Raw genomic sequence first — 22,420 nt, 5'->3', positions numbered from 1 at the left:
TCCCCTCTCTCCTGGCTCCGCTGTAGCTTGTGGCCCCCCAGGCTCCCCAGAAGAAGCAAGGCCCTGACCGTGCCCGGCATCCTCACTCCCAGCTCCCCTCCTTGTGTCCTTGCCTGGACAGCCATCCAGGCACCGGGAAGAAACCACACTGGGCTGAAGAAGGCAGAAACATCCCCTTTCCCTAGTTCTCTTTTCCTCTAGGCCGCCAGGAAGCTCAAAGCAAAACAGTTATAATACGGTCCTCAGCTTGGGTTTCAGGCCTAATACTCTCTCCTATGTGTGGTCTGATCTTTCCTGCTGAGCACTGCTCCCAGATTATTCCTGGCCCCTCAACTCACCCTTAACCCACCCCGCCAAGGGCCTTGCTCCCTTCAGTGTGATGCCCACAGCAGCCTTAGGGGACTTGCTCTCAACTGTGGTTACAGCAAGGCCTGGCCCCTGCTCAAACACCCTCTGTGGTTCCCTCGGGACAGGGGCCTGGTTGCTAGGCTCAGAGTTCAAGGCCCTTCTGTGGTAAAGCAGGTCAGGAAACACACTGGAAGGCTGTTTCTCCTGGACCCTAGACACATAGGTCCCAGAGAGTCCTGTTTGTCCCTGTCACTGTCTGTACTCTCCCCGACCACTGCGTACCTGGGGCTATGGCCTCGAAAGTAGGCGTGGACGTATTCGGTGAAGGCTGTAGCCACAGGCAGGGCATCCTGGGAGCCCAAGACCACAGGGCTGGGTCCCCGGGAGACTCCTGGTGGTGGAGGGGAGGGGACAGGGACAGACAGAGTGGGCACGGGTCCCAGGCTCCAGAACCCACCCTCTGCCCGCCGGGCCTCCAACGCATCACTTAGTGATGCCCGAGAAGGGCCCAGGGCCGCCCCCCCATACCGTGTCCTGCCTGCGACGAGAAGCTAGGCCGTTCTGAGATGGTGCTGGCGGACGAGGAGCCCAGCGGGGAGGGGCTCAGAGACCGGGACTGGGGAAGGAGACAGGCCGGGCTGCGATCACCCAGGAGCAGTGCCCTGGGGCTGCCCGTGCCCCCACCAGAGGCGCCCCCAGCCCCACTCCTGCCGCGCGCCCCCTCACCCTACCAGGTCCCCGTTGCTGCGCGTGAGGGGGCAGGACACCTTCCTGGTGCGGGGTCTCCGGGGCGGGGCTGCCAGACCGTCTCTGGCTGTAAGGTCAGCAGGGGCAGGCATGAGGTCTGGGGAGCGAGCGTTAGACAGACAGAGCTCAGTTGCTGCCGTGGGCCTCTCGGGCCGCCCCAGAGAAGGGACTCGGCCCCAGACCGGGAGTCGGGCTTATTCTGGGGACACCCCTTGGGTCTGAGGTCTCGGGGCCGCGGAGAGAACTGCCGGACAGGACTGCAGAGGCCATCCACAACCCCCAGCCTCCCAGACACCAGCCTGACGGGAGGTTACTGGGAGTGCACAAGCAAGGGTTGGATGCTCAGGAGGCAGGCACAGTCCGGGGGTGGGGGGGGGTGGGGGGGGGGACGCGGCAGGCGTTTTCATCCAACATCAGCAGTTCCGCGACCTTCATCCTCTCCGTGAGGATGAGGTAGCCTCCCACCCTGACCTCTGTCCGAGTCTCACCCGTTAAGATTAACTAGTGACTGCATAAAACTCAGCTTCCTCTCGTTTCCCTGCTTCCTCGGTGTCCCCTGCCACCCACCCCCGAGACGTGCTCCTCTCTTCCCCAGGGCTGCTCAGCCGCGCTGCTGACGCCTGGGGCTGGAGCATTCTCCGGGGGGGGGGGGGGGCGTCCTGGGCACCGTGGGGCGCTGACCAGCCTCCCTGGCCTCCACCCACCGCAGATGTCCCGAGTACCCACCCCCCCTAGTGGTGACAGTCTAATATCACGGGTGACACCGCCCCAAGTGTCCCCCAGGGGGCAGAACAGGCTTGGTTGAGAGCCCTAATTCCATAGTGCCGCTCAGACAACTCAACTGGACTAATCTACACCGTGGTCTACACTCACTCTCCTGGACCCTTCCTTGACCCAGCTCCGAACCGGCTCTTTCTCTATTCAAGGATGGTGCCAAGCATCCCTGTCACCACTTCTGGGGACCTCATGGGGTCGAAGCCCACAGCCCTCGGACTCAGGCCCCCAGGAGAGCCCATCCCCCACCCCCTTCACTTGTCTCTTCTTACGACCTGTAGCACTAGGCCCTGCCCTCTCCCGGGTGGCCTCCCCTCCCGCTTCACACAGCTGTGCCTGGGGTGCCCCAAGCTGGACTCCCCCGAACTCAGGGCCCACTGTCCGCCTGACATCTAAAGGCCCAGTCCCAACACGCCCCGGGCTTCTTCCGCCCCACATTCCCTGCCCCTCCTGTCCCTTCCTGGAAGAACAGCCAGCTGCCCGCAAGCCCTCCTCCCCGACCCTGCTGCCGTCTCAGCCCTGTGCCCTCGCACCCGCGGCTCCCCACCTCCCTGGACTCCCGTCCCTGGTCTCTAGCTCCCACCCTCGCCCCCCAGGTGGACAGAGGGAGCCTGCGATCTGAGTCAGGTGCCGCTACTCCTCCGCTCACAGCCCCTCTGTGGCCCAGACCTTGCTAGGAGTAAAGCTCACATCACTCCCATCAGGTCCCAGACCCGACATGGGCCCATCTCCCTGCTGACATCGCTCCCTCCTCTCCCTCCGCTTCCGGGTCATCACTCTGTTCTGGCCTCACGGCCCACCCCCCAGCCCCCAAGCTGTTCCTCAGAGGGCCTAGGCAGCTACCCACCACAAGGCCTTGGTACAGGATGCGCCCTCTGCTGGGAAGCACCCCCCCCAACCCCCCACCACATCCCAATGGCTCCTTCCTCACCTCCAACAAATCTCAGCTCAAATGTCACCTCCTCAGGGAGGTTCCAACCTTCTGAGCCCTCACCAGGCACCTGCCACCTCCACTTTGTTAAATGTCCATCTCATTATTGTCCCTGCCAGGGTGAAGGTTCTGGGCTGTGTCCCCAGCCGCCCATTCAGGCCCTGGCCACAGCAGGCGCTCAGTCTTCCCCACCCAGGGCTCTGATGACTCTCAGACTCCTGGACTCACCTCCTCCGGCCACAGCCTCCAGCCCCCAGGGACCCGGGGATGGGGCGAGGGGCTGCGGCGAGTCCGATGCTGGCAGGGGCCGTGTCCCCCTCGACTCGGAGGCCGGTGCCCTATAGCTAGGTGGGCTCTGCGGGGTGCCGGGGCGGGGGACCCAGGAATCCGGGGAGGGGCCAGGCGCCACGTGGGATGGCGAGTCCAGGCCGGAGTCCTCCACATTCTCGGGCGACGAGGAGGAGAAAGGTGAGGGGCTGGAGGTGAAGCCGAGGCTGCTGGAGCCTAGAGGGGGGGGGGGGTTGGGGGGGGTAGGGGCGCCAGCTCCAGACCCCGCCCACACGGAGGCCCTTTCCTTCCTCCTGCAGGCCACGCCCACGCCGAGGAGGGGCCCACCCCCCTCAGGCCAGGCCCTCTGGTCAGTTCCATCTCCACCGATGCTCCGCCCATCTGCCCATTGTCACCTACACTCCCCGCCTTCTCGTCGGCCCCGCCCACCATCTCACTGCCAAGTCTATCTTCTCGGTTGCCTAACCAGGACCCCCAAGTGCTCCCTCCAGCCTGTCCCCCGCCAAACCTGCCCTGGCAACGGACCCACCCATCTCGCTAGCCAAGCCGGTGGCCCCGAAGTCCCCACCCCCATCACCTGTAAAGTCTTCGTGGTCAAAGGCCGACTCTAGGGGCGGCCCAAAGAGGTTCTTGGAAAACTGCTCATCTGACTGCAGCTTCTCCGCACAGCTGTGGACCAAGCGGAACACAGGGATGGTTTCTATCCTTTCCACGTCTCCTCCCCTCCTCAGGGCCCGTGCACAGACCGTTCCTGGTCCCGAGCTCCGTGTCCCCAGCCCTCCCTGAGGCCACATCCTGCCGTCTTCAAGGCTGGGCTCAAAACCTCCCACCCCCATCCCAGAGCAGCCTCCCGGGCCTCAACTAAAGCTGCCCGCTGGTATCTCCCACCACACTGCCTGCTTTAGTTTCTTCACAGCATCTGGAAGTATCCAACATGCTCTAACTTGTTTGCTGTTCTTCAAACCCGAGCCACGATGGGGCGCCTGGGTGGCTCAGTGGGTTAAGCGACTGACTTGGGCTCGGGTCATGATCTCACGGTTCGTGAGTTCCAGCCCCGCGTCGGGCCCTGCGCTGACAGCTCGGAGCCCGGAGCCTGCTTCTGATTCTGCATCTCCCCCTCTCTCTGCCCCTCCCCTGCTCATGCTCTGTGTCTCTCTGTCGCTCAATAATAAATAAACGCTTAAAAACAAAAACAAAAAAACCCCGGGCCACGACAATGTGAATCTGAGAAGGAAGAGCTATCTTGGGCATATGTCTCTGAACCCAGAATAGCAGGAGTACACAGTGAGTGCTCAATAAATGCTCGTCAAATGAACGACTAAGTGGTTCCTCAGATACAGCATACCCTCAACTCCCTGCCAGGGTGAGAGGAGGGGAGGCAGAGACACAGGGAGGCAGCAGGGGAAGAGGGGAGAGGAGTCAGGGACAGCCCCCATCTGCTCATTCATGTGGGCCCAGTGTGTCCCCATCAACAACCCCCCCCCACCCCCCCCACCCCCCGCTCTAGGACCCACCTGCTGGCTCTTGGGGCAGATCGAGGCCTCTGTGGTTTTCCAGCAGCGTCCCCTATGAGAGATATACCACCTTGAGCCTTCCTGTCACCCTGCCTCCAGTGCCCCCTCTGTCACAGACCAAGAGACTAAGGCTTGGGCCTGTCCAGCCAGCTGTCCAAGGTGATCAGCAAGTCGGGCAGAGAGGGCTTTGCGCCCGAGCCAACCTGTCTCAGCTCTCATTTAACTGTCGCAATGACCCCATTTCATAGAAGAAGAGACGGAGGGTCACAAGGGGTAAGCAGCCTGCTTGCACGGCAGGGCTGGGATTCAAAGCCACACTCATACTCCAGGCCCAGCCTCCCCTCTTCGTGCTCCTCCCCACACCCGAGACCCCTTCGGAGGCTGCTCACGTGAAGAGTGGCGTTTCATGGTGCCCTGTGGACAAAGTGGGTGGCGTCAGGTCGGGTGCAGCCAGCCAGCCCCACCGGCCCCACCCGCGCACACCCCTCCTACGCCTCACCCCTGGGCCGGGAGGAAGGATGAGGCTGCCGGCCGTGGCCCTGAGTTGCGCCGCAGCTGCCTCGGGGCTGCAGGCCGGGGCGCGGGCAGGGGCGGGCTTGATGTGCACGTAGAACTTGCGGGGTTCCTCGTCATCGAAGTCGGAGTCGCTGGAGGAAAAGCGGGAGGGCTCCGCCGGGCGTGCACCGCGGTCAAGGGGCCAAGCGGATCCCGACACGGGGGTCACCCACCCCCTCAAGGCCCTGCACAATCCGGTCTATCACCACTTGCCACCCCGGCCTCGACACCACGGTTTTGCCCCCAGGTCTTTGCACAAGCACGCACGGCCCTAACTAGCAAACTCTTGGTCAGATGCTAAACCCCAACACCGGTGCCCTCTCCTCCAGGAAGCCCCCTTGGCTCTCGCCCTGCCTCTCTTCCTCAGCCCTGAGGATTCTTCGTTTCAATCTGCTTTGTCTACCCTGGAGGCCCCCCCCCCCCCCGCAGGATGTACGCAGAGAGGGTCGCTATTCGCGGAGGGATCGCGGCCGCACAGCGCTTTGTCCTTGCTGTGCCCACAGTTGCCGCCAGGGGGCACCAGGAGGATATTGTTCTGGGTCACATCAGGCCGGACAGTGAAACCTTCTTCATCCACCTCTGGACACGTCTGCGGGGACAGGCAGGGAGTCAGGCTCCCCGCTACCGAACCTCCCTCCCGTCTCTCCCTGCCACGGCCCCTCCCACCTCTGGGCCCGGACTCAGACCTAAAAACAGCCCCCGTGGCAATAACAGTCTTCCCTGGTGCAAGCAGGGGCTTGAGGGAACAGCGAGTACGCCATGGCGGTAAGACTGAGGGGCACCTTGAAGCTAAGTGGGGACATCAGTCCCTCCCACATGGCTCCACACGCAGCCGGGATGAGATTTAGCCCCCTGAGCTCCAGGCTTGGGGCCCAAGGTGGGATTGAACCCCTCGCACTCGCAGCCCGGTACTCACCCCTGAATCGGGCTCCAGGGAATCTCTGGGGATGGAGAAAGAGATAGCGATGTCAGCTCTCCCACCTCACCTGCATGCTCCCGACCCCCCCCCCCCAACACTAGACATGGCGCCTGGGGGTGGCCCCTGGGCCACGATGTCCTGAGCTGGTCCTCCCGGTGATAGGACCCAGGGGTTTGCCTGGGGCTGGGGACGGTGAGTCTGGAGTTGGCTGAGCACAAGGTCCCCGCGAACAGCTTGGCAGGGGAGGAACCTGGGGCTACTCTGAGGGGTTGGCTCGAGGAGGTCGGGAATGGAAGGGCTAGCCTCGGCAGGGAACCACCAGGACTGACCTTGACAAGAGGAAGGGTTTGGGATTAGGTTGGGGAGTGGCAAATTGAGCTAGCCGGGGGACAGAGGTTTCGGGATAGCCTGGGACAGGAATTCTCCCGGGGCTACCCTCAGCAGGGGACTTCTGGGATAGCCTGGGAAGGGGGAAGGGATCCCGGGCTAGCCTGGGCCCAGGGCTGGGCAGGGGTGCTTCCTCACACAGCTGCAGGGGGCTCCCGCTCCCGCCGGCTCAGTCCTGGGAGGCGAAAGGCCTTGGCTCCCCGCAAACGTTTCATTGCTGAGAACAGAGGAGGGGGTGCGGCTGAGCCCTGGGGGTGCCCCCTTCCCATGCAGATCTGCCTCCCGCACCCCCAGCGTCCGTCCAGCCTGGGCATCCAGGCCCAGACGTACTTGCCTTCCTGCAGGGCAGCTGCACTGTATGCCTCAAAATCCAAAGGCCCTGGGATGGAAGAGACGGAGAAACTCAGCCTGGCTGGGAGACCCGGCCCGGGGAAGGGCAGCGAAGCACCCGCGGGCTCACAATGGCACCTGCATCGGAGCTCGAGGCCAGCGGGCATCCAGTGCGCAAGCCAAGGGGCTGAGCCAGCCCCAGAGATGGTCATGAGTGGGATGGGCCAGGGGTTCAGGTCCCCCTTGGGGATGCACCGGACGGAGCGATGCCCGAGTTACTTTTTCTACTTCCGGCATTGTTCACGGGCACTTGAGTGGGTCAGGGGATGGACCGTGAGTCTGTACAGGGGACTGAGGCTCAGAGAAGTCAAGACAGTCACCCAAGGTCACATAGCAAGTAGTGAGGAACAGACACAAACCCAGATCTGACCCCAACACTTTTGCTCTTCAACTCCTCCCTGACCTCTCATTTGGACATTGGTTTTTCAAATTGGTCCTTTGCTCAACAGTCCTCAAGGGCTCCCTTGGGCCCTCAGGGTAAAGAATGAAAGGCTGGGCCTGGCCTTCAAGGTCCCTCTGGTATCCGGTTGTAAGAGATTTACACATAAGATGGGCCACGAAGGGGCGCCTGGGTGGCTCAGTCAATTAAGCATCTGACTTCAGCTCAGGTCATGATCTCACGGTTTGTGAGTTCAAGCCCCATACCCAACGCTCAACTGACTGAGCCACCCAGGCACCCCTGGGTGTAGATTACTTAAATAAATAAATAATAATAATAAGATGGGGCATCAAATACTGTTCCTATGTGGGCTGCGGAGTTAGATTTGTCATCGGCCCGTTTTTCTGATGAGGAAACCGAGGTGCAGGGAGGTTCAGTCTCCTGCCTCTTGAGTCCTGTTCCTTCCCTGTAGTTGTGGCCCCAGAGCCCAACCCCCACGATGTCTCAACTCACTAGGCTTCTCCTGGCCTGTGCCCTTGCTCTCTGCAAACTTCTTCAACAGCATCTCCACGCTGACGTTCTCGATGTTCTGCTTAAACTCCTCGTGCACCTGGGCCAGGCGGATGAAGCGTGTAACCAGGCGCGGCCGGGGCCCTCCTGCCCGGCGCCCTTTGCCTCGCTTCCCACCCCTGGGGCCCCTCACCTGCCCGATCTGCACATGGGTGTCCTCCACGGAGTGGGCGTAGGAGCCTAGCAGTGCCTTCATGTGACGCAGGTGGGTCTCCTCCATGGCTTGGAAACGCTGAGCCGGGAGGGGAGGGGCAAACAGGAAGGTGGAGGCCACGAGGAGTGGCCAGGTGACCCAGCCTGACCAATCAGAACGTTCCAACCCCCCTGGCCTCAGTGACTGGGCGGGGAAGAGCCAATGAGAGTCTTCCCTGGGACTTTGGCTAAAACTATGGGAAAAGAGACACTTTCGTACCCTGAGTCAATGAGATGGTGGGATCCATGTGGAGGCTGCAGGTGGCCACTTTGCTGCGAGCGTGTGCCACCGCCCCCCACCCCCGCAACAAACACACACACCCACGCACACCCAGGAGGGGCATCTCGGCTCGGGTGTGAAGTCCCCAGGGAGAAAAACAGACTCAAAGAGAAGAGAGGCACAACTTCCCGCCAACACCAGTTGAGTACCTGGATCTAGCCATGCCTGAAGCCCTCCCTTCAAATTTTTCAGTCCCCTGAGCCTTTAATCTCCCTTATCAGTCTGAATGAAGGTTTCTATCATTTGCAACTTTCTATCACTTGCAGATAGAAAGTCAGAAAAAAAAAAAAATCCGATTCCTAATCCTGACATTCCAATCTGCTTTTCACACATTTGAGTAGTTCCAGAGAGGTGTAACGTCTTATAAAAAGGTTACATAGCTGGTGAAGAATGGAGACTGGGGCGGAACCCAGGTCTTTCAGCCACCATGAACCATCAGTAGGCTCTTGGCTTCTAAACCCTGCCCTGCCCCGTTCAAAAACCTCATCCGTAACGATAGAAACTGTAATCCCTTCTAGAGAGGTGCCCATGCACCCAGTACTAGTCTGCAAACATCACATAGACTGGTTCATTTAATCTTCACAAAAACTCCGCGAGGCAGGTACTCTTACTGTCCCCATTTTACAGATGGGGAAGCCGAGGCACAAAAAGGATTTGGCCTTTGAAATACTAATGCCAACAACAACCACCACCACCACCACCACAGCCAACAGTCTCTAGGATTCTATGCCTTTAAACCTGCGATTCTAAGGCTGCCGGGAGGCGAGGCTTTCAGAGGTTCTGGACTTCCGGCGCCCATGGATCCTGGGCCAAGGGATGTGTGGGTCTCCAAGGTGCCGATGCCTGCTTCTTACCACAGCCGAATCCAGCATCTTCTGCTCAAAGTCTGCGCGGGCTGAGTTGTATTTTTCCACCGAGCGCCTCAGGCTCTCTGCCGCCTTCTTCGTCTTGGTCTCCGCCTAGGAGGCACAGGGAGGGGATGAGGTCGGGAGGGGACACGCGTCCCCTGGGTCTGCAGAGGGCCGACGGCAGCTGGGGACCCGCAGCCCAAGGCCCACCTTGTCCATCTCCTTCTGGCTGGTGCTCTCCCTCCGCAGCCGCTCCTGGTCCATGCAACGGTTCAGGTAGTTCTCGCGGGACTTGGGCAGGAGCTGGCTGACACCCGCCAGGACCTGCACGGCGTCCAGGGTGCCCACTGCTTCCTCTTTGCACTGCAGGGGGGCGGGGGCAGGGGGAGCATGGGTAGGCCCTGAAGCCCCCAGCAGGTGTCCACTGGGAAACTCCCGGCTCTGAAACCCAGGTTCCACAGATTACTTTTTTCTGAGTATTCTATTGCTTTCAAAAGTTTTAACTTTTTAGGGGCGCCTGGGTGGCTCAGTCGGTTGAGCGCCGACTTCGGCTCAGGTCATGATCTCGCGGTCCGTGAGTTCGAGCCCCGCATCGGGCCCCTGTGCTGACAGCTCAAAGCCCGGAGCCTGTTTGGGATTCTGTGTCTCCCTCTCTCTGACCCTCCCCCATTCATGCTCAGTCTCTCTCTGTCTCAAAAATAAATAAACGTTAAAAAAAAAAGTTTTAACTTTTTAAAATAGGTGATAGTTACACATAGTTCTTATTTCAGAAAGTTTTACGGGGTGAGCTCAGGGAAAAACCTACCCCTCCCTGATCCCCAGCCTCCCAAGCCTCTGCCTAGGAATAGATCTGTCTCCAGAAATAATCAGCACATAGACAAGCAGATGTGTTTGTTCTAGGCCATTTTTTAATGACAAGTAGGGGCAACCTCTGTTTAAGTCACAGCTTTTTCAGCTTCATAATCTATTCCCAAGGTTATTCTGTATTAGCCCGCAGAAAACTTCCTTGTCCCCCAGTTCCAAAAAAAGAAAGAAAGAAAGAAAGAAAGAAAGAAAGAAAGAAAAGAAAAGAAAGAAAGTTTCTTTTGGGGGGGGGTATTTATTTCTTTCTTTTGAGAGAGAGAGAGCAGGGGAGGAGCAAAGAGAGAGGGAGAGAGAGAGAATCTCAAGCAGGGTCCACATTGTCAACACAGAGCCTGATGTGGGGCTCAAACCCACGGACCACGAGAGCATGATCTGGGCTGAAGTCAGACGCTTAACTGACTGAGCCACCCAGGCAGCCCCCCAACTCCCTTTTTGGACAGGAATAGATGCGGCTCTAGGCCAATAAAGCTTGATTTACTGGCACTGAAATCTAAGGGTCATAGAGTTTTCACCTATTATGAAATATTCTTCTTTTGATTCCCCCCCCCCCCCGCCCTCACCATTTAAGAATGTAAAAACCAGGGGCGCCTGGGTGGCTTAGTCGGTTGGGCATCTGACTTCAGCTCAGGTCACAGTCTCGCGGTTCACGAGTTCAAGCCCCGCGACGGGCTCTGCGCTGACAGCTCGGAGCCTGGAGCCTGCTTCGGATTCTGTCTCCCTCTCTCTCTCTGCCCCTCCCCCACTCACTCCCTGTCTCTTTTTCTCTCTCTCTCAAAAATAAATCAGAGCTAAACAAACAAACAGATAAAATTAAAAAAAAAAAAAAAAAAAAAAAAGCACGCAAAATCCATTCTTAGCTCTCAGGCTGTACAAAACCAGGCTGGATCATCTGGTCGGTGTCCCATAGCGTGCAGACCCCTGGTCTAGAATTTTGAGTCTGAAATTTGACCGGGGTCAGGTCTGTGGGACCCTGGGTTTGACGTGGTGGAATCCACTGAATTCGCGGAGGAACACACGCCAGGAGCTGGAGGTTCAAAGGCCCCGTACGTTCTGGGGTCCTTCCTGCCACTGTCACCACCCGCCCCGCGCCGACACACACACCTTTTTGTGTATCTTGAGCTGCTCCTCGCCGTAGCGGAGCACGTCCTTGATGAGGTCCTGTAGTTTCCGTGTCAGCTCTAGGTGACAGAGCGCCAGCTTGTCTGAGGAGACGCGGAAGACCTCCCACAGCGGGGCGAAGGTCCTGGAAACAGGTCACACCCAGGGTTCGGCGGGGCCCACCCCCCCGGGGGCTCTCCACAAACAGCACGCCAGCACCCACCGCGCGCCCCAGGCCCTGCTGAGGCAGCTGCACCACAACTAGGAGGCAGGTCTGTGACAGATGGGGAAACTGAGGCATAGGAGGCTCCACAATTCACCCGAGGCTCCTTAGGAAATTGAAACCCAGGCTCTGAGGCCCCCAGCATCCTCACTCTGGACTCCAGGCCCCAGCTGATACTCAAGGGCAGCTAAGGTTCAACTTGCCCAAATCAAGTTCACAGGGCTTTCCTACATCCGCAGAAGGCCTCTTTGGCCTCCCACCCTCCCCCCCAGAACCTTTGCCCCAGAGCAGCCCCAGGAAATCCTGCAGATGCCAATGGGACCACGTCACCTGTGAATCGGGCGTGCACCGCCCCCCCCCCCTTGTCCAACCTCCCGTCTCATCTGTCCCTCACCCAGACCCTGCAGCCAGCCTCTTTGCTCTTCCTTGAACATGCAAAACCCATGGTTGCCTCAGGACCTTTGCACTGCCTGGATCTCTGACCCAGACACCCCTGTAGCTGGCTCCATGCCGCTATCAAGGTCTCAGCTCACGGAACCAAGCCCACCCCAGAGGAAGCACCTGACCTCTCACGCTCCCATTTCATCCCCTTCCTAGAGCTGTTCACCCCAGGAAGGGACTTTGTTCATGTTTGTAGTTAACATCTATCTTGCCGCACGCCCTACATGAACGTGGCATGCAGGTGACTGGGGTTTTATCTGTCTTGATCGCTCCTGGGCCCCCAGGACCTAGAATGGTGCCTGGCACACAACAGATAAATATGTGTTGAATGAATGAATGAGGAGGAAGCAAATGAATGATTTATATCCTCCTGTCCAATTAGCCCCTTGCGTGGGGGAGGGTTGACTCCCTATTCTACATATCACTTGTGTGAAGAGATGTCCACCCAAGAGTAGGCCCCCGATACCCCAGGACCCTGCATCCTTGGCGACCCCTGCCTCAGCCAAGGCCCACTCACCCCACGGGGGTCCCGTTACTGGCCAGCTTGGAAAGTTTTGCCATCGCCTTTGAGTAGGTCTCCTCGATGGTGGCCCTGAATAGAATGGAAAAAAGATGCAGAAGGTTCTGGGTGCCCTTGGGAGACGCTCCATCCCCTTGGGCCTCAGTTTCCTCATTCAGACATCTGAGCAGTAGCTCTCAAGGAGGATAGTATAGTCCCCTGCTGGGAGGAGGCATTTTGGAAAGTCACGGGCGAGGTTAAGTAATATGCTTTACTAACGACAGCAGGAGGAACAGCAGTAACAGCATCAGATAAAAAAAATTTTTGAGCACATACTACAAATGCTTTATATGCTTCGTCTTGTTTAACTGCGGGAGACGAACTTCTATTACCTTTTTCCCTCTGGACAGACACCGCTAATGCCTACCTAATCTCCACTCACATTTTTGTCCAGGTTAACAGAACCTCGATTTTGTTTGGGGCCACAATATGCCCCGTGAAAACCAACTACCCATGGGCTCATTTTTTGATAGAGGCACCCAGAGGGTACCACGGGCAATCGTGGATGGGTCCGGGAGGGCTCTCTAAATAAAGAGTGGCCCCTGTCCTAGACAGCGCAGACAGGTCTCGCCAGACAGCCACAAAGAGAAAAACCTGGTTATAATCTTTTGAACTCTGCCCGGATTCAACGCACATTCAGCTAGCGAGTGGCCGGGGGGCAGAAGGCTGCCTTGCAATTTCAATGTATTATGTTTTCTGGGATATAGATGTCGGAGCATGAGCATTTCCATGCCGAAATGTCGATTATTTCCTCATATGTGTGTTTTATCATATTCAGGGCATGAGACTGAGTTTTCAGAATTCCCCTTGTAAGTAGGTCATATCACCGTCTCTTCAGGAGGAGGCGTCAGAAACCTGGGAATTGTTGACAAGCGGGCACAGGGCTGACAGTGTTGAGAACCGCTGGTTTCCAGGGCGTGCGAGCAGGTTGGGCAGGGTGTGGAGTGGAGGCGGTGGGACGGGCCGGGGAGAGATGGGGCGGAGCCAGGGCGGGGCCACGAGGCAGGCGGGGCTGACTGGGCTGCGGGGCGTGGCCAGGTGCGGACCGAGCCTAGGGATCCTCACCTCTCCCGGATGAAGTCGGCCAGCTCCTTGGTGGAGATGGGCCCCTGCTTCACGCTGTGGTACAGGACCTCAAAGCCATGGTTCTTTTCACCCTGCAGGGGATGGACGTGGAGACTGAGAAAAGGGGTGGAGGAGGCATCAAAGGTTGCCTAGCAACGGGGGCGTGGCCGGAGGAGCCAACCAGCGGAAGCCCAACCCCTTGGCGGCGGGGATTGCTTCAGGCCTGAGCCAATCAGCCTGCTGTCTATCCCCTTGGGGGGCTTGAGAGAAAGGGAGAGAGGGAGAGAAAGCGAGAGAACGAACAAGTAGAGGAGGGGCAGAGAGAGAGAGAGAGAGAGAGAGAGAGAGGGAGACAGAGGATCAGGATCCGAAGCGGGTTCTGTACTGACAGCAGAGGGCCCAGTGTGGGGCTCGAACTCACGAACCACGAGATCATGACCTGAGCTGAAGTCAGAAGCCTAACCGGCTGAGCCACCCAGGTGCCCCTCATTTTTTAAAGTTTATTTATTTATTTTGAGAGAGAGGGGCGGGGGCAGAGAGAGAGAGGGAGAGTAAGAGAATCCCAAGCAGGCTCCACCTTGTCAGCACGAAGCCCAACGCGGGACTGGAGCCCGTGAACGGTGAGATCATGACCTGAGCTGAAACCAAGAGTTGGACGCTTGACCGACTGAGCCACTCAGGCGCCCCTCAAAATTGGCTTTCCAATCTCATCCCCCAGCTTCTTCCTCTTGGCCTCGCCAGAAAAATGGCACACAGTGCAAAGACATACCGTGCCTTCCTACCACTGTCCCTTAGCCTGGGCTGTTCCAGCCCACCAGGGTGCCTCTCTTCCCATCCATCCAAATCCTTCCGCCTGTCAAGGATCAGTTCCAGGCCCGCCCTCTTCGGAGGCTCACTTCCCTGAATGTTCAGTGGTGCCCCCTCCTGCTTCCCAGGGATGTCTCAGAGCCTCCTTTTGTGCCCTGGGTCGCTCTGAGCTAGTAACTTCACCTCTCTGGGCCTCCGTTTCCTCATCTGACAAATGGGGACAAGGACAGCACCCACCTCCCACAGGTCTCAGTGGGATGAGGCTCGCAGTGTGCTGAACACAGGGCTTCCTGCACAGTGGGGAGGGCTCAGCAAACAGGCCCAGCGGCCCCCCCCACCCCCGCCTGCCCCACCCAGGGGATCCTCGAGTAAGGCTGCACCAGGCACCGCTGCCCAGGCCAGCATCTGGGGCTGACTTGCAGCCAACCACTGGCCCGTTTCCCAGACCTGGCAAGGCCCCCAGTGGTATCTGCCTCTCTCAGGCTGTGCTGGCAGCGAGGGTCCTAGGAGGGGGTGTCTTGGGCCTGTGTCTCTTATCAGAACCTCTCTGGACTCCAGTCTTGCCCCCAGGCCAACCCCAGAGGGATCTTTCTAACACCCTCTCCTGCTCACACTTCCCTCATGGCTCCCCAGTGCCCTCTATGCCTCCAGCCCTGCCTTGGCCCAGTGGGACCAGGGCTTCCCTCTCTGGCTTGATCTCCCCTGACTGGAGGAGCCTCCTTCAGGCCAGCGACACCCAGCAAAGAGCCACCAATACAGACAATTGATTAAAAGAAACCTTGCCAGTGAAAGACATCCCAGGGTGCTCCCTGAGTCCTCTTGGGAGGCAGGAATTATATCCCCTTTCCCAGATGGGAAAGCTGAAGGCTGGAGAGACAAAGTCACTTGCCCAAGGGCTCCCAGCAGAGCCCAGATCAAATCCTGAACTCAAAGCCCTTATCCACTCTGCACCAGGCTATCTTTGGGTGGGGAGTGCATCGGGGGTGGCTTCTATTTTCTCTCTGCTGATCTGGATTTTCTGCAGCAAGCTTGCATGCCTCATGCAATTAAAAAGAATTTAAAATAAATGTAGGTGCTGCTGTCAGGGTTCCAAAACGTGGGCAACAACTGATCAGCAAACAGTCAACCTCCTTACATAGAGGCACCAACAGGGGCTCAGAGAGGAGCGGGGGCCCCTTGCTGGGGTCACATAGCTATTCAGAGACAAATCCCGGGAATCTGACCCTTGGGGAGCCGGTGGAGGTCAGGCCCCCTCCCCCCTCTGCCCCCTCCCCCCACTCCCTCCCAGCAGGTGGCAAGGGGGTGAGGCCCCTTTAAGAAAGCAAGTGGCAGTAAGAGGAGCCCCAGCTGGGGAGGGGAAAGGGAGGGAGAAGGCCTGTTGCCAGGGGCAACCAGTTACCTAGCAACAAGCTTCCTCTGGCAAGCCCAGGGCGTGCAACTGGGGAAGGGGCTTTCTGCCCTGGTCCTTCCTAGATTCTTCTGTTCATACATTCCCTGTGGCTTCCCAGTAGCCCGGCCCTGGAAGCGGAGTCCTTGTGCCCTCAACTAGTCAACCTTGTCACGCTTCTGGGCTTTTGCTCAGGCTGTTCCCCCTGCCTGGAATGCCTTTCTTACATCCTGGAAAATCTCAGCCCTCCAAGCCCATGGGAAACATGGCTCTCAGCCCTCCTCTGGTTGCCCCCAAGTCGGGGGGCCCAGCCGTGACCCTGCAGGGCTGCGGATCTCTGGCTGGCTCTATGATTCCCAGACTGGGGGCTTCTTGGGGTCAGAGCCAGGATGAAGCCTCTTGGGGGCCTCCTCAGGTTCCACAGTAGGTTGGGTGTGGAGTAATGGTGGGAGGGAGGGAGGGAGCAAATGAATGAATGAAAACAACTTTGTCTCACTGGCCCCCTTGGGTCACAGTATGTGGTCCCCAGCCCGGAAGGCACAGGGCTGAGGGGGGCCACTAGGGGCCAAGTCAAGAAACCCCCCAACTCTCCAGGGTGGGAAAGACGTGGAAATTCCCTGGCTGCAATGACCCTGGATCCTGGAAGTTCAGTCCGGCGCTGGGTTTGAGCCCCGACTCTGCACTTTCTCACTAGGCAACTTTAGGAAAGAGAATCCTACTCTGGGCCTTAGTCTCCCTGTTGAAGCCGGGACTTGTCCAAGGTCACAAGGTCCATGAGGTCTGAGGGTATAGATTCATATCCAGCCTGACTCCTCCCACATTAACTTCGACACCTTGCAGACCCTCCACCTGTCCAAGGCTCTGCCCATAGGCCGCCACATACCCCCAGCTCTGTAAAAGTCCCCACAGCCCTTCCAGGAGCCCCCACCAAAATAAAAGTGCATCTTACTTACCCAAAAGTGCTCCCCAAAATACGACATCCTGATGGCCTCTGTGGAGCCCCCGGCAGGTTCCTGTTTAGTGTCTGTCCAAAAAGAGGCAAATTTGAGCTACAAAGCCATGGCCAGCTTGGGCCTAAGAGGGGAAATTCCAACTATCCTCCCTGTGGAAGAGGAAGAGAAAGGATGAAGGAGGAACCAAAAGCCCCAAGGCTGGCATGCCAGGGCCCCTGAGACGATTCATCCCCAGGCCTGGCCCCCAAGTAGCCCCCATTCTAGCGGGGACAGATCAGGATATAGATGTCCCAAGTCCTGTGTAGTCAGAGCTGGACTAGATAGAAGGATAGGGGCTGGGGAGCTTGGTCTAGAGGAAAAGGCACAAGAGTCGGGGTTTTTAAGCACAAATAGGAGTTCACTGGGGGCTGGAATACTGGATGAGCCCCTCAGCCTGAGCAGAAAACCTCAGGGCCATTTCACAGATGGAAAAACTGAGCCCCCCACCCCCCCCTCCGCCCCCTGCAGAGGGAAGCCACTTGCCAAGGTCACACAGCCAGGAAATGACAGTAGATTTTCACCCTGGGCCAGCTGAATCGAGACCTGAGCACTCAGCTCCACGCTGGGCAGCTCCTGTTGGAAAGGGTCTGCTGAGAAATGGACACTGGGACTGTGATCAGCCACATGGGGGCTGGGGTCCCTGAAGTGTCCCCAAGGACCCCTGGGGGTCTCCCAAATCCCTCTACACCAGTCCGCATCTCATGCACGCTCTGGGATGGAGAGCTCACCCCTCACCATGATGACCCAGCTGGCAGTGGGGCCCCCATGAGTCCCAAGCCCGACTCCCAGAAGCCACTGTTCACCTGGTGTCTGAGTCACTATCCAGCTCTGTGCCTCAGTTTCCCCATCTGCAAAACAAGAGGGAATGCCTAGAAGGGGTCTTGTTGGGGGAACCCAGGCCTCCCTGCAGAGGGGGGCTGGGCCAAGCTGCCTGGCAAAGGAGGGACACTTGGTGTCCTTGGCACGTTCTCGACGCTGGGCTTGTCACAGGAGCCCGCAGGCCTCATCCATAATTCATGACCCCTCGGGCAGCTCAGCAGCAGCTGGGAGCCTAGGAGGCACAGTGGCAGCAGGGACAGGGCTGGTGACCGCAAAAGGGAAAGCTCCTTGGGCCTCACTGGGAAAGGACCAAGCAAGGACCTTGGACAAGGCTGCCTTCATCGAGCCTCAGTTTAGCTAATCTTAAAAGTGAGTTTAATTTGAACCATTGTCATCTAGCCCCAGGTCCTTTGACTTCTCTAAGTCACCCAGCACATGTACCCATGTGGCCAGGGCAATGCAAGGGTTCACGAGAGGGACCCGAGGTCTGGGTCCTGGGTCTGGTCACTGAGGAGCCTGAGGAGCCCCCAGCCTAGGGGTGTAGAGCCAGACGCAGACGCACCAGTCCTGCAGGATTAGGGCTGGGCCAAATGTTAGAAGGGACTGTGGGAGCCTGGACTGAAGGAGGGGGGCATGGGAGGTGGGAGGTTAAAGCATGGATAGGAGTTCACCAGGCAAAAAATTATTCCATTCAGCAAATATTCCCCGGGGCGCCTGGGTGGCTCAGTTGGTTAAGCGTCGGACTCTTGGTTTTGGCTTAGGTCACGATCTTCGCGGCTTGGTGGGTTCGAGCCCCCTATTGGGCTCTGTGCTGGTAGCACGGAGCCTGCTTGGGATTCTCTCTCTCTCTCTCTCTCTCTCTCTCTCTCTCTCTCTGCCCCTCCCCCGCTCATGCTGTCTCTGTCTCTCTCAAAATAAATAAGTCAACTTAAAAATACGTGTATTAAAAAAATATTTACTTCCAATAACCACCCTGTGCCGGGTGATGCTGGGGACCTTGAGAAACCCTAGACACTGTGCCGTCCCAGAGGAAACCCAGTCTGGTCCGGAGCTAGGCTGACCTCCCAAGGGGGAAAAGCCCTAAATTCCCATCTCATTTCTTCATTCCTGACCACGATTTGGACCCGGAGTATCTCCAGATCCCTTAGGGCTGAGCTGAGTGATATGGGAGCCACTAACCTCATGTGGCAACTGAATTTTAAACGAAGTGCAATGAAATACAATGAACGCCCCCTCCCGTCCCCCCCCCCCCCCAATCCCAGCTCCTTGGAGCCAACCTTGCTTCCAGGGCTGGTGGCCACCATATCGGACAGCACTGAGAGAGAAAGTTCTGCTAGAAGATGCTGCTTAGAGGATCCTAGGAGCCCCCGGGCCCAAGTTCCTCAGAAACCGAGAATCTCAACTGTTTTCACAGCTCCGATTAGATTGCCCCTCCCCCCACAACGCGCCCAGAGCCAGTATGTTTGTGGGTCGGTACCCAGCTCCCCCCCGAGAGGTACCCGTTCATTCAGCCTTCACAGCCACACCATGGGGCTCAACCCCAGCTTTACAGATGAGGAAACTGAGCCACAGAGAAAGAACTCACTGTCCCGAGGTCCCTGTGATTTTGTCCCTGGCCTGCCTGCCAAAGAACTCTCGTTTGGAACCACCGCATGCGGCTCTGGGGGTCCGTGTCCCCCCCTACTGCCCCACAGCCAGGCCCACCACTCCGAACCGTAATGGGGGGCAGAGGGGCAGAGCGAAAGGTGGCCACCACGCAAGCTCCTGCCCGGCCCAGGAAGTGACACCTGCTGCTTCTCCAGAAACCCCAGGCCAGGCAGAGGCCCCCCCCACCAACTTCTGTTCCTGAGGGGGGCAATGGGGACCTCCTGGCAGGGCTCGAACTCACCAGACAGGGCAGCGAGCGGGGCTGGGGGCCCCCCGACAGACAGGGTGGGCACCAGGAGATAGCCACGCGGGCCCCTGTCACTTCCGTCAGTCAGCACCAAGCCCCAAGGAGGCCTGTGTGCCTGGGGGACAGGAAGCTTACCCTGCCCCGCCTACCTCCCAACCGCCACCTCACCTCCCCCACCAGACCAGCACCCCTGGGACCTCCCTGGAACTGGGCCGGCCGAGGACGGGTAAACTGAGGTACCTGAACCTGGGGCCCCAAGGCTGGGGCTGTTATTACCCAACAAATAACAATCATGACAACAATTGTGAAATAACAGCATGCCCTAAATTGCATCTGTCCTGGGCTCAGCTTTCCACATCTCCCCATCCTGAGGTGGGCTAATGATGGCTGCTTTGCAGAGGGGAAACCAAGGCTCAGAGACGGGGGGAGACCACATGCTCGTGTTTGTACAGCCGAGGCTCCAACGCAGGGCTGCGTGAAAACTTTCACGGGCCCCTTCCTCTAGCAAAAAAAAAAAAAAAAAAAAAAAAGAATTTAAACTACATGTTACGATTGCAGTGGCACAGAAATGCATATATTAATATTACATGTTAAAATGTCTTCTTTCACCCCAAAGCTCATCTTCTTCCCTTCTGATTTTGAAAGAGGTTAAGACACTTCCACGGACCTCTCAAAGTATCGTGTCTGAGACACGGTGGCCTCTGTATCTGATGGAGAAAAGAGGTCCATAGCACCAGGGCAAAGCCCAAAGATGGACAGGGACTTGCCCAAGGTCACACAGCAGGCTGTCAGTCGACCGGGATGCCCCCATCCTCTGGCTGCCTGGAGGAGAGAACAGAGCCTCTCTGACACCTGCCCCAGGAGCTGCCAGCACCAATTCCCCCCAAAACCTGGGGCTCTGCACTGGGTCGAGCATGTGAGCAGACCCAGGAACAGAGAAAACAAGACAGGAATGGAGTCAGCAAAGAAGGCAGGGTTCACTAACTCTAAGCCACCTGTCCAAAGCCCCTGACCTCCTGCTGTGACCTTGGGCCTACCCTGACCTCTGGGCCTCCAGGGTCCTGTGGAAGAGGCTCTGACATTTTGCTCCCCGCAGACTCCAGTCCTGTACCCAGGAGGGCCAGTTTGGGGTTTTTCTCTTCCTTTCCTGTGACTGGCCTCTTGGCCCTGCTGTTTCAATGACCATCTTCTGTCATGAACTTCCTCCCTTCCAGGCCCAGCCACCAGTGACCTTTGCACAATCCGGGTTGATTCTCGCTTCAAGGCAGTGTCTCAGCTTGGCCATTACCCCGCTGGGGAAACTGAGGCACACGCCCCATGTCATACGGCGCCCAAACTGTCAGGCTCAGGAAGTTTTCAGTCCTCCCCACTAGTCTCTTCCCTCTTTGTCATCTATTTGGCAAACACCTATTGAGCACCAACTGTGTACCTGGCTGCCGGGCTCTAGAGACACAGCAGGCAACACCCTTGAAGACTCTCCTCTCTCCTCCCTGCTCCCAGGCAGCTGTGACCCCATTTATGATCACTAATTTTGTAATAGTATTATAATGACCATGTCTGTATTTACAGCGCTCCCATCTTCCCACGTCTCTTATGATCTTCCAAGGGGGATTCAGCCCATTTCACAGAAGAACACGCCAAGTCCCGGGGTGGGGTGGGGGGGAGAATCGAATTTAAACCTGGGGGTGTTGGACTCCCAGGCCCACACTCACCCCTGTGTCCACTGCAGAGACGAGAGATGGGCTGGCCTGGTGCCTCCCACCTCCTCCTACCCAGGACCCCACCCAGGAACTGGCTTACCCCTGGCGTGGGTGACAATATGTGGGTCAGGGTGTGCCCCAGGCAGTCCCACCAGTAAGACCGGGGTGGTGGAGCCCCTGTTCCAATGATCGCAGCTTGGTAATATATTTTACCGTCCGGCAGAATAGCCCTTCCAGCAATGCCAGAGTGACCACGAATCCATTTTGCGGTGCAGTAAACTGAGGCTCAGAGGCCGGCAAGGCATGTCAGGGGGTCTCTCAACCCACTGCCCTCTCACCCCCAAACCACTGACATCTTAAGCAAAAGGGGAAGTTCTAGTTTGGCTAATGATGGAGTGTGTGGGTTTCAGAATCTGTGGAATACAGCCTCTGAAGCCCTCAGCCCCATTTTCAAAGGAGAAAACCAAGGCTCAGGGAGGTGCTGTCACCTGCCCAAGGTCACCAGTGAGGCAGGTCCATCAAAGCTGCCTCCTGGTCCCCACTGCGGCTGGGGCAGGCAACTCCCAGATTTGAGGCAGATGGAGGGGCCGCCCACCCCACAACCCTCCTCCGCACCCCACTCGCAGTCAGCCTCCGGCAAGATCCTAATTTACCTCGATTTATTTTAATCTCCAGAACAGATGCTGGCTGCCCACCCCCCACTGAGACAGGGACCACCCCCAAGTCCGTGCTCCAGGCCCTTCCAGGCCTTGCCTGGCCAGTCCCCATGCTGACCCCTCCCCAGAATTCCAACTTTGGGGGGTCCCTGCAGAGGATGCCCGTGAAACGCCCCCCATCTCATCCTTGCGGTAGGGGGCTGGGATAGAACAGTCCAGGGGAGGGGCCCGGGGACCCCCCCCCCCCCCAGCTCCTCCTCCAGGCAGATCAGGGTTCACAGTGGAGAAAAAAGGGAAGGGGGTTCTTCATCTCTGTCCTCAGGGGTCTGCAGACCAGAGCTGGGAAGAGGGAAATTGAGAGTGGTCTCCACTTCGGCTGTCCTGGGTCCCAGGCTGGAGGGAGAGCGGCGCCCCCATCTTTGCAGCCCTGGAACCTGCACCCAAATGCAGGCTTAGAATAAAGAGATTTGGGGAGGGGTCTCACGTGATAGCCGCCCTCCTGCACGCTCCGATTCTAGGCCAGGAGACGGGGGAATTGGAGAAGGGTCCCTATCTCCCTCCAAAGACCCCCGATTATGGCCGCTGGGAGGCCGGGCGCCCACCGCGCAGCCCCCAACCCCCAATTTCGCCATCCCTCATGCCCTGCCGCGCCTTTGCCCCCGGTGGCTTCCTGGGCTACTGGGCGCGGTACGCATGAGGGAGTGCGCGGGCCAGGGGATTCGAGGGGTCCCGAGGACTGCACTCACCTCCCGAGCTCTGGCCGAGCCCCGCGCCCGCCGCCACCTGCGGCTCG

At 58.3% G+C, this 22,420-nt stretch overlaps 1 protein-coding gene and 1 long non-coding RNA gene across 7 annotated transcripts in view; one reads left to right on the top strand and one right to left on the bottom strand.

The window, feature by feature from the left end:
• The window catches only part of LOC122236625, a 10,513-nt gene extending 6,855 nt beyond the window's left edge, over nucleotides 1-3,658 (top strand). Inside the window, exon 3 of the long non-coding RNA XR_006214727.1 lies at nucleotides 3,388-3,658. This is a non-coding gene — a long non-coding RNA (uncharacterized LOC122236625). The remainder of the gene's footprint in view (nucleotides 1-3,387) is intronic.
• FCHO1 (FCH and mu domain containing endocytic adaptor 1) overlaps nucleotides 1-22,420 on the bottom strand; it is a 25,906-nt gene extending 3,486 nt beyond the window's left edge. Inside the window, exons 1-23 of one of the 6 annotated variants that reach the window (XM_042978545.1) lie at nucleotides 22,374-22,420; nucleotides 17,362-17,406; nucleotides 17,042-17,131; nucleotides 16,520-16,590; nucleotides 13,373-13,464; nucleotides 12,266-12,340; nucleotides 11,088-11,229; nucleotides 9,333-9,485; nucleotides 9,129-9,233; nucleotides 7,936-8,034; nucleotides 7,746-7,842; nucleotides 6,798-6,842; nucleotides 6,602-6,680; nucleotides 6,074-6,098; nucleotides 5,689-5,746; nucleotides 5,102-5,280; nucleotides 4,992-5,016; nucleotides 4,603-4,654; nucleotides 3,666-3,757; nucleotides 3,029-3,304; nucleotides 1,080-1,192; nucleotides 877-964; nucleotides 631-739 (exon numbers count right to left, since the gene is read on the bottom strand). In XM_042978545.1, coding sequence (XP_042834479.1) covers nucleotides 631-739; nucleotides 877-964; nucleotides 1,080-1,192; nucleotides 3,029-3,304; nucleotides 3,666-3,757; nucleotides 4,603-4,654; nucleotides 4,992-5,016; nucleotides 5,102-5,280; nucleotides 5,689-5,746; nucleotides 6,074-6,098; nucleotides 6,602-6,680; nucleotides 6,798-6,842; nucleotides 7,746-7,842; nucleotides 7,936-8,034; nucleotides 9,129-9,233; nucleotides 9,333-9,485; nucleotides 11,088-11,229; nucleotides 12,266-12,340; nucleotides 13,373-13,464; nucleotides 16,520-16,546 — 1,931 coding nt within the window. In that variant the 5' untranslated portion in view covers nucleotides 16,547-16,590; nucleotides 17,042-17,131; nucleotides 17,362-17,406; nucleotides 22,374-22,420. Of the gene's footprint in view, nucleotides 1-630; nucleotides 740-876; nucleotides 965-1,079; nucleotides 1,193-3,028; nucleotides 3,305-3,665; nucleotides 3,758-4,602; nucleotides 4,655-4,991; nucleotides 5,017-5,101; nucleotides 5,281-5,688; nucleotides 5,747-6,073; nucleotides 6,099-6,601; nucleotides 6,681-6,797; nucleotides 6,843-7,745; nucleotides 7,843-7,935; nucleotides 8,035-9,128; nucleotides 9,234-9,332; nucleotides 9,486-11,087; nucleotides 11,230-12,265; nucleotides 12,341-13,372; nucleotides 13,465-16,519; nucleotides 16,591-17,041; nucleotides 17,132-17,361; nucleotides 17,407-18,962; nucleotides 19,158-19,265; nucleotides 19,356-22,373 lie in introns of those variants that run through there. The other 5 variants (XM_042978544.1, XM_042978546.1, XM_042978549.1 and 2 more) reach the window with 5 other exon arrangements.

Source organism: Panthera tigris, chromosome A2 (genome assembly GCF_018350195.1).
Source record: "Panthera tigris isolate Pti1 chromosome A2, P.tigris_Pti1_mat1.1, whole genome shotgun sequence".
NCBI classification, from domain to species: Eukaryota; Metazoa; Chordata; class Mammalia; order Carnivora; family Felidae; genus Panthera; species Panthera tigris.
This window is presented reverse-complemented; position numbering and strand designations above follow the sequence as displayed.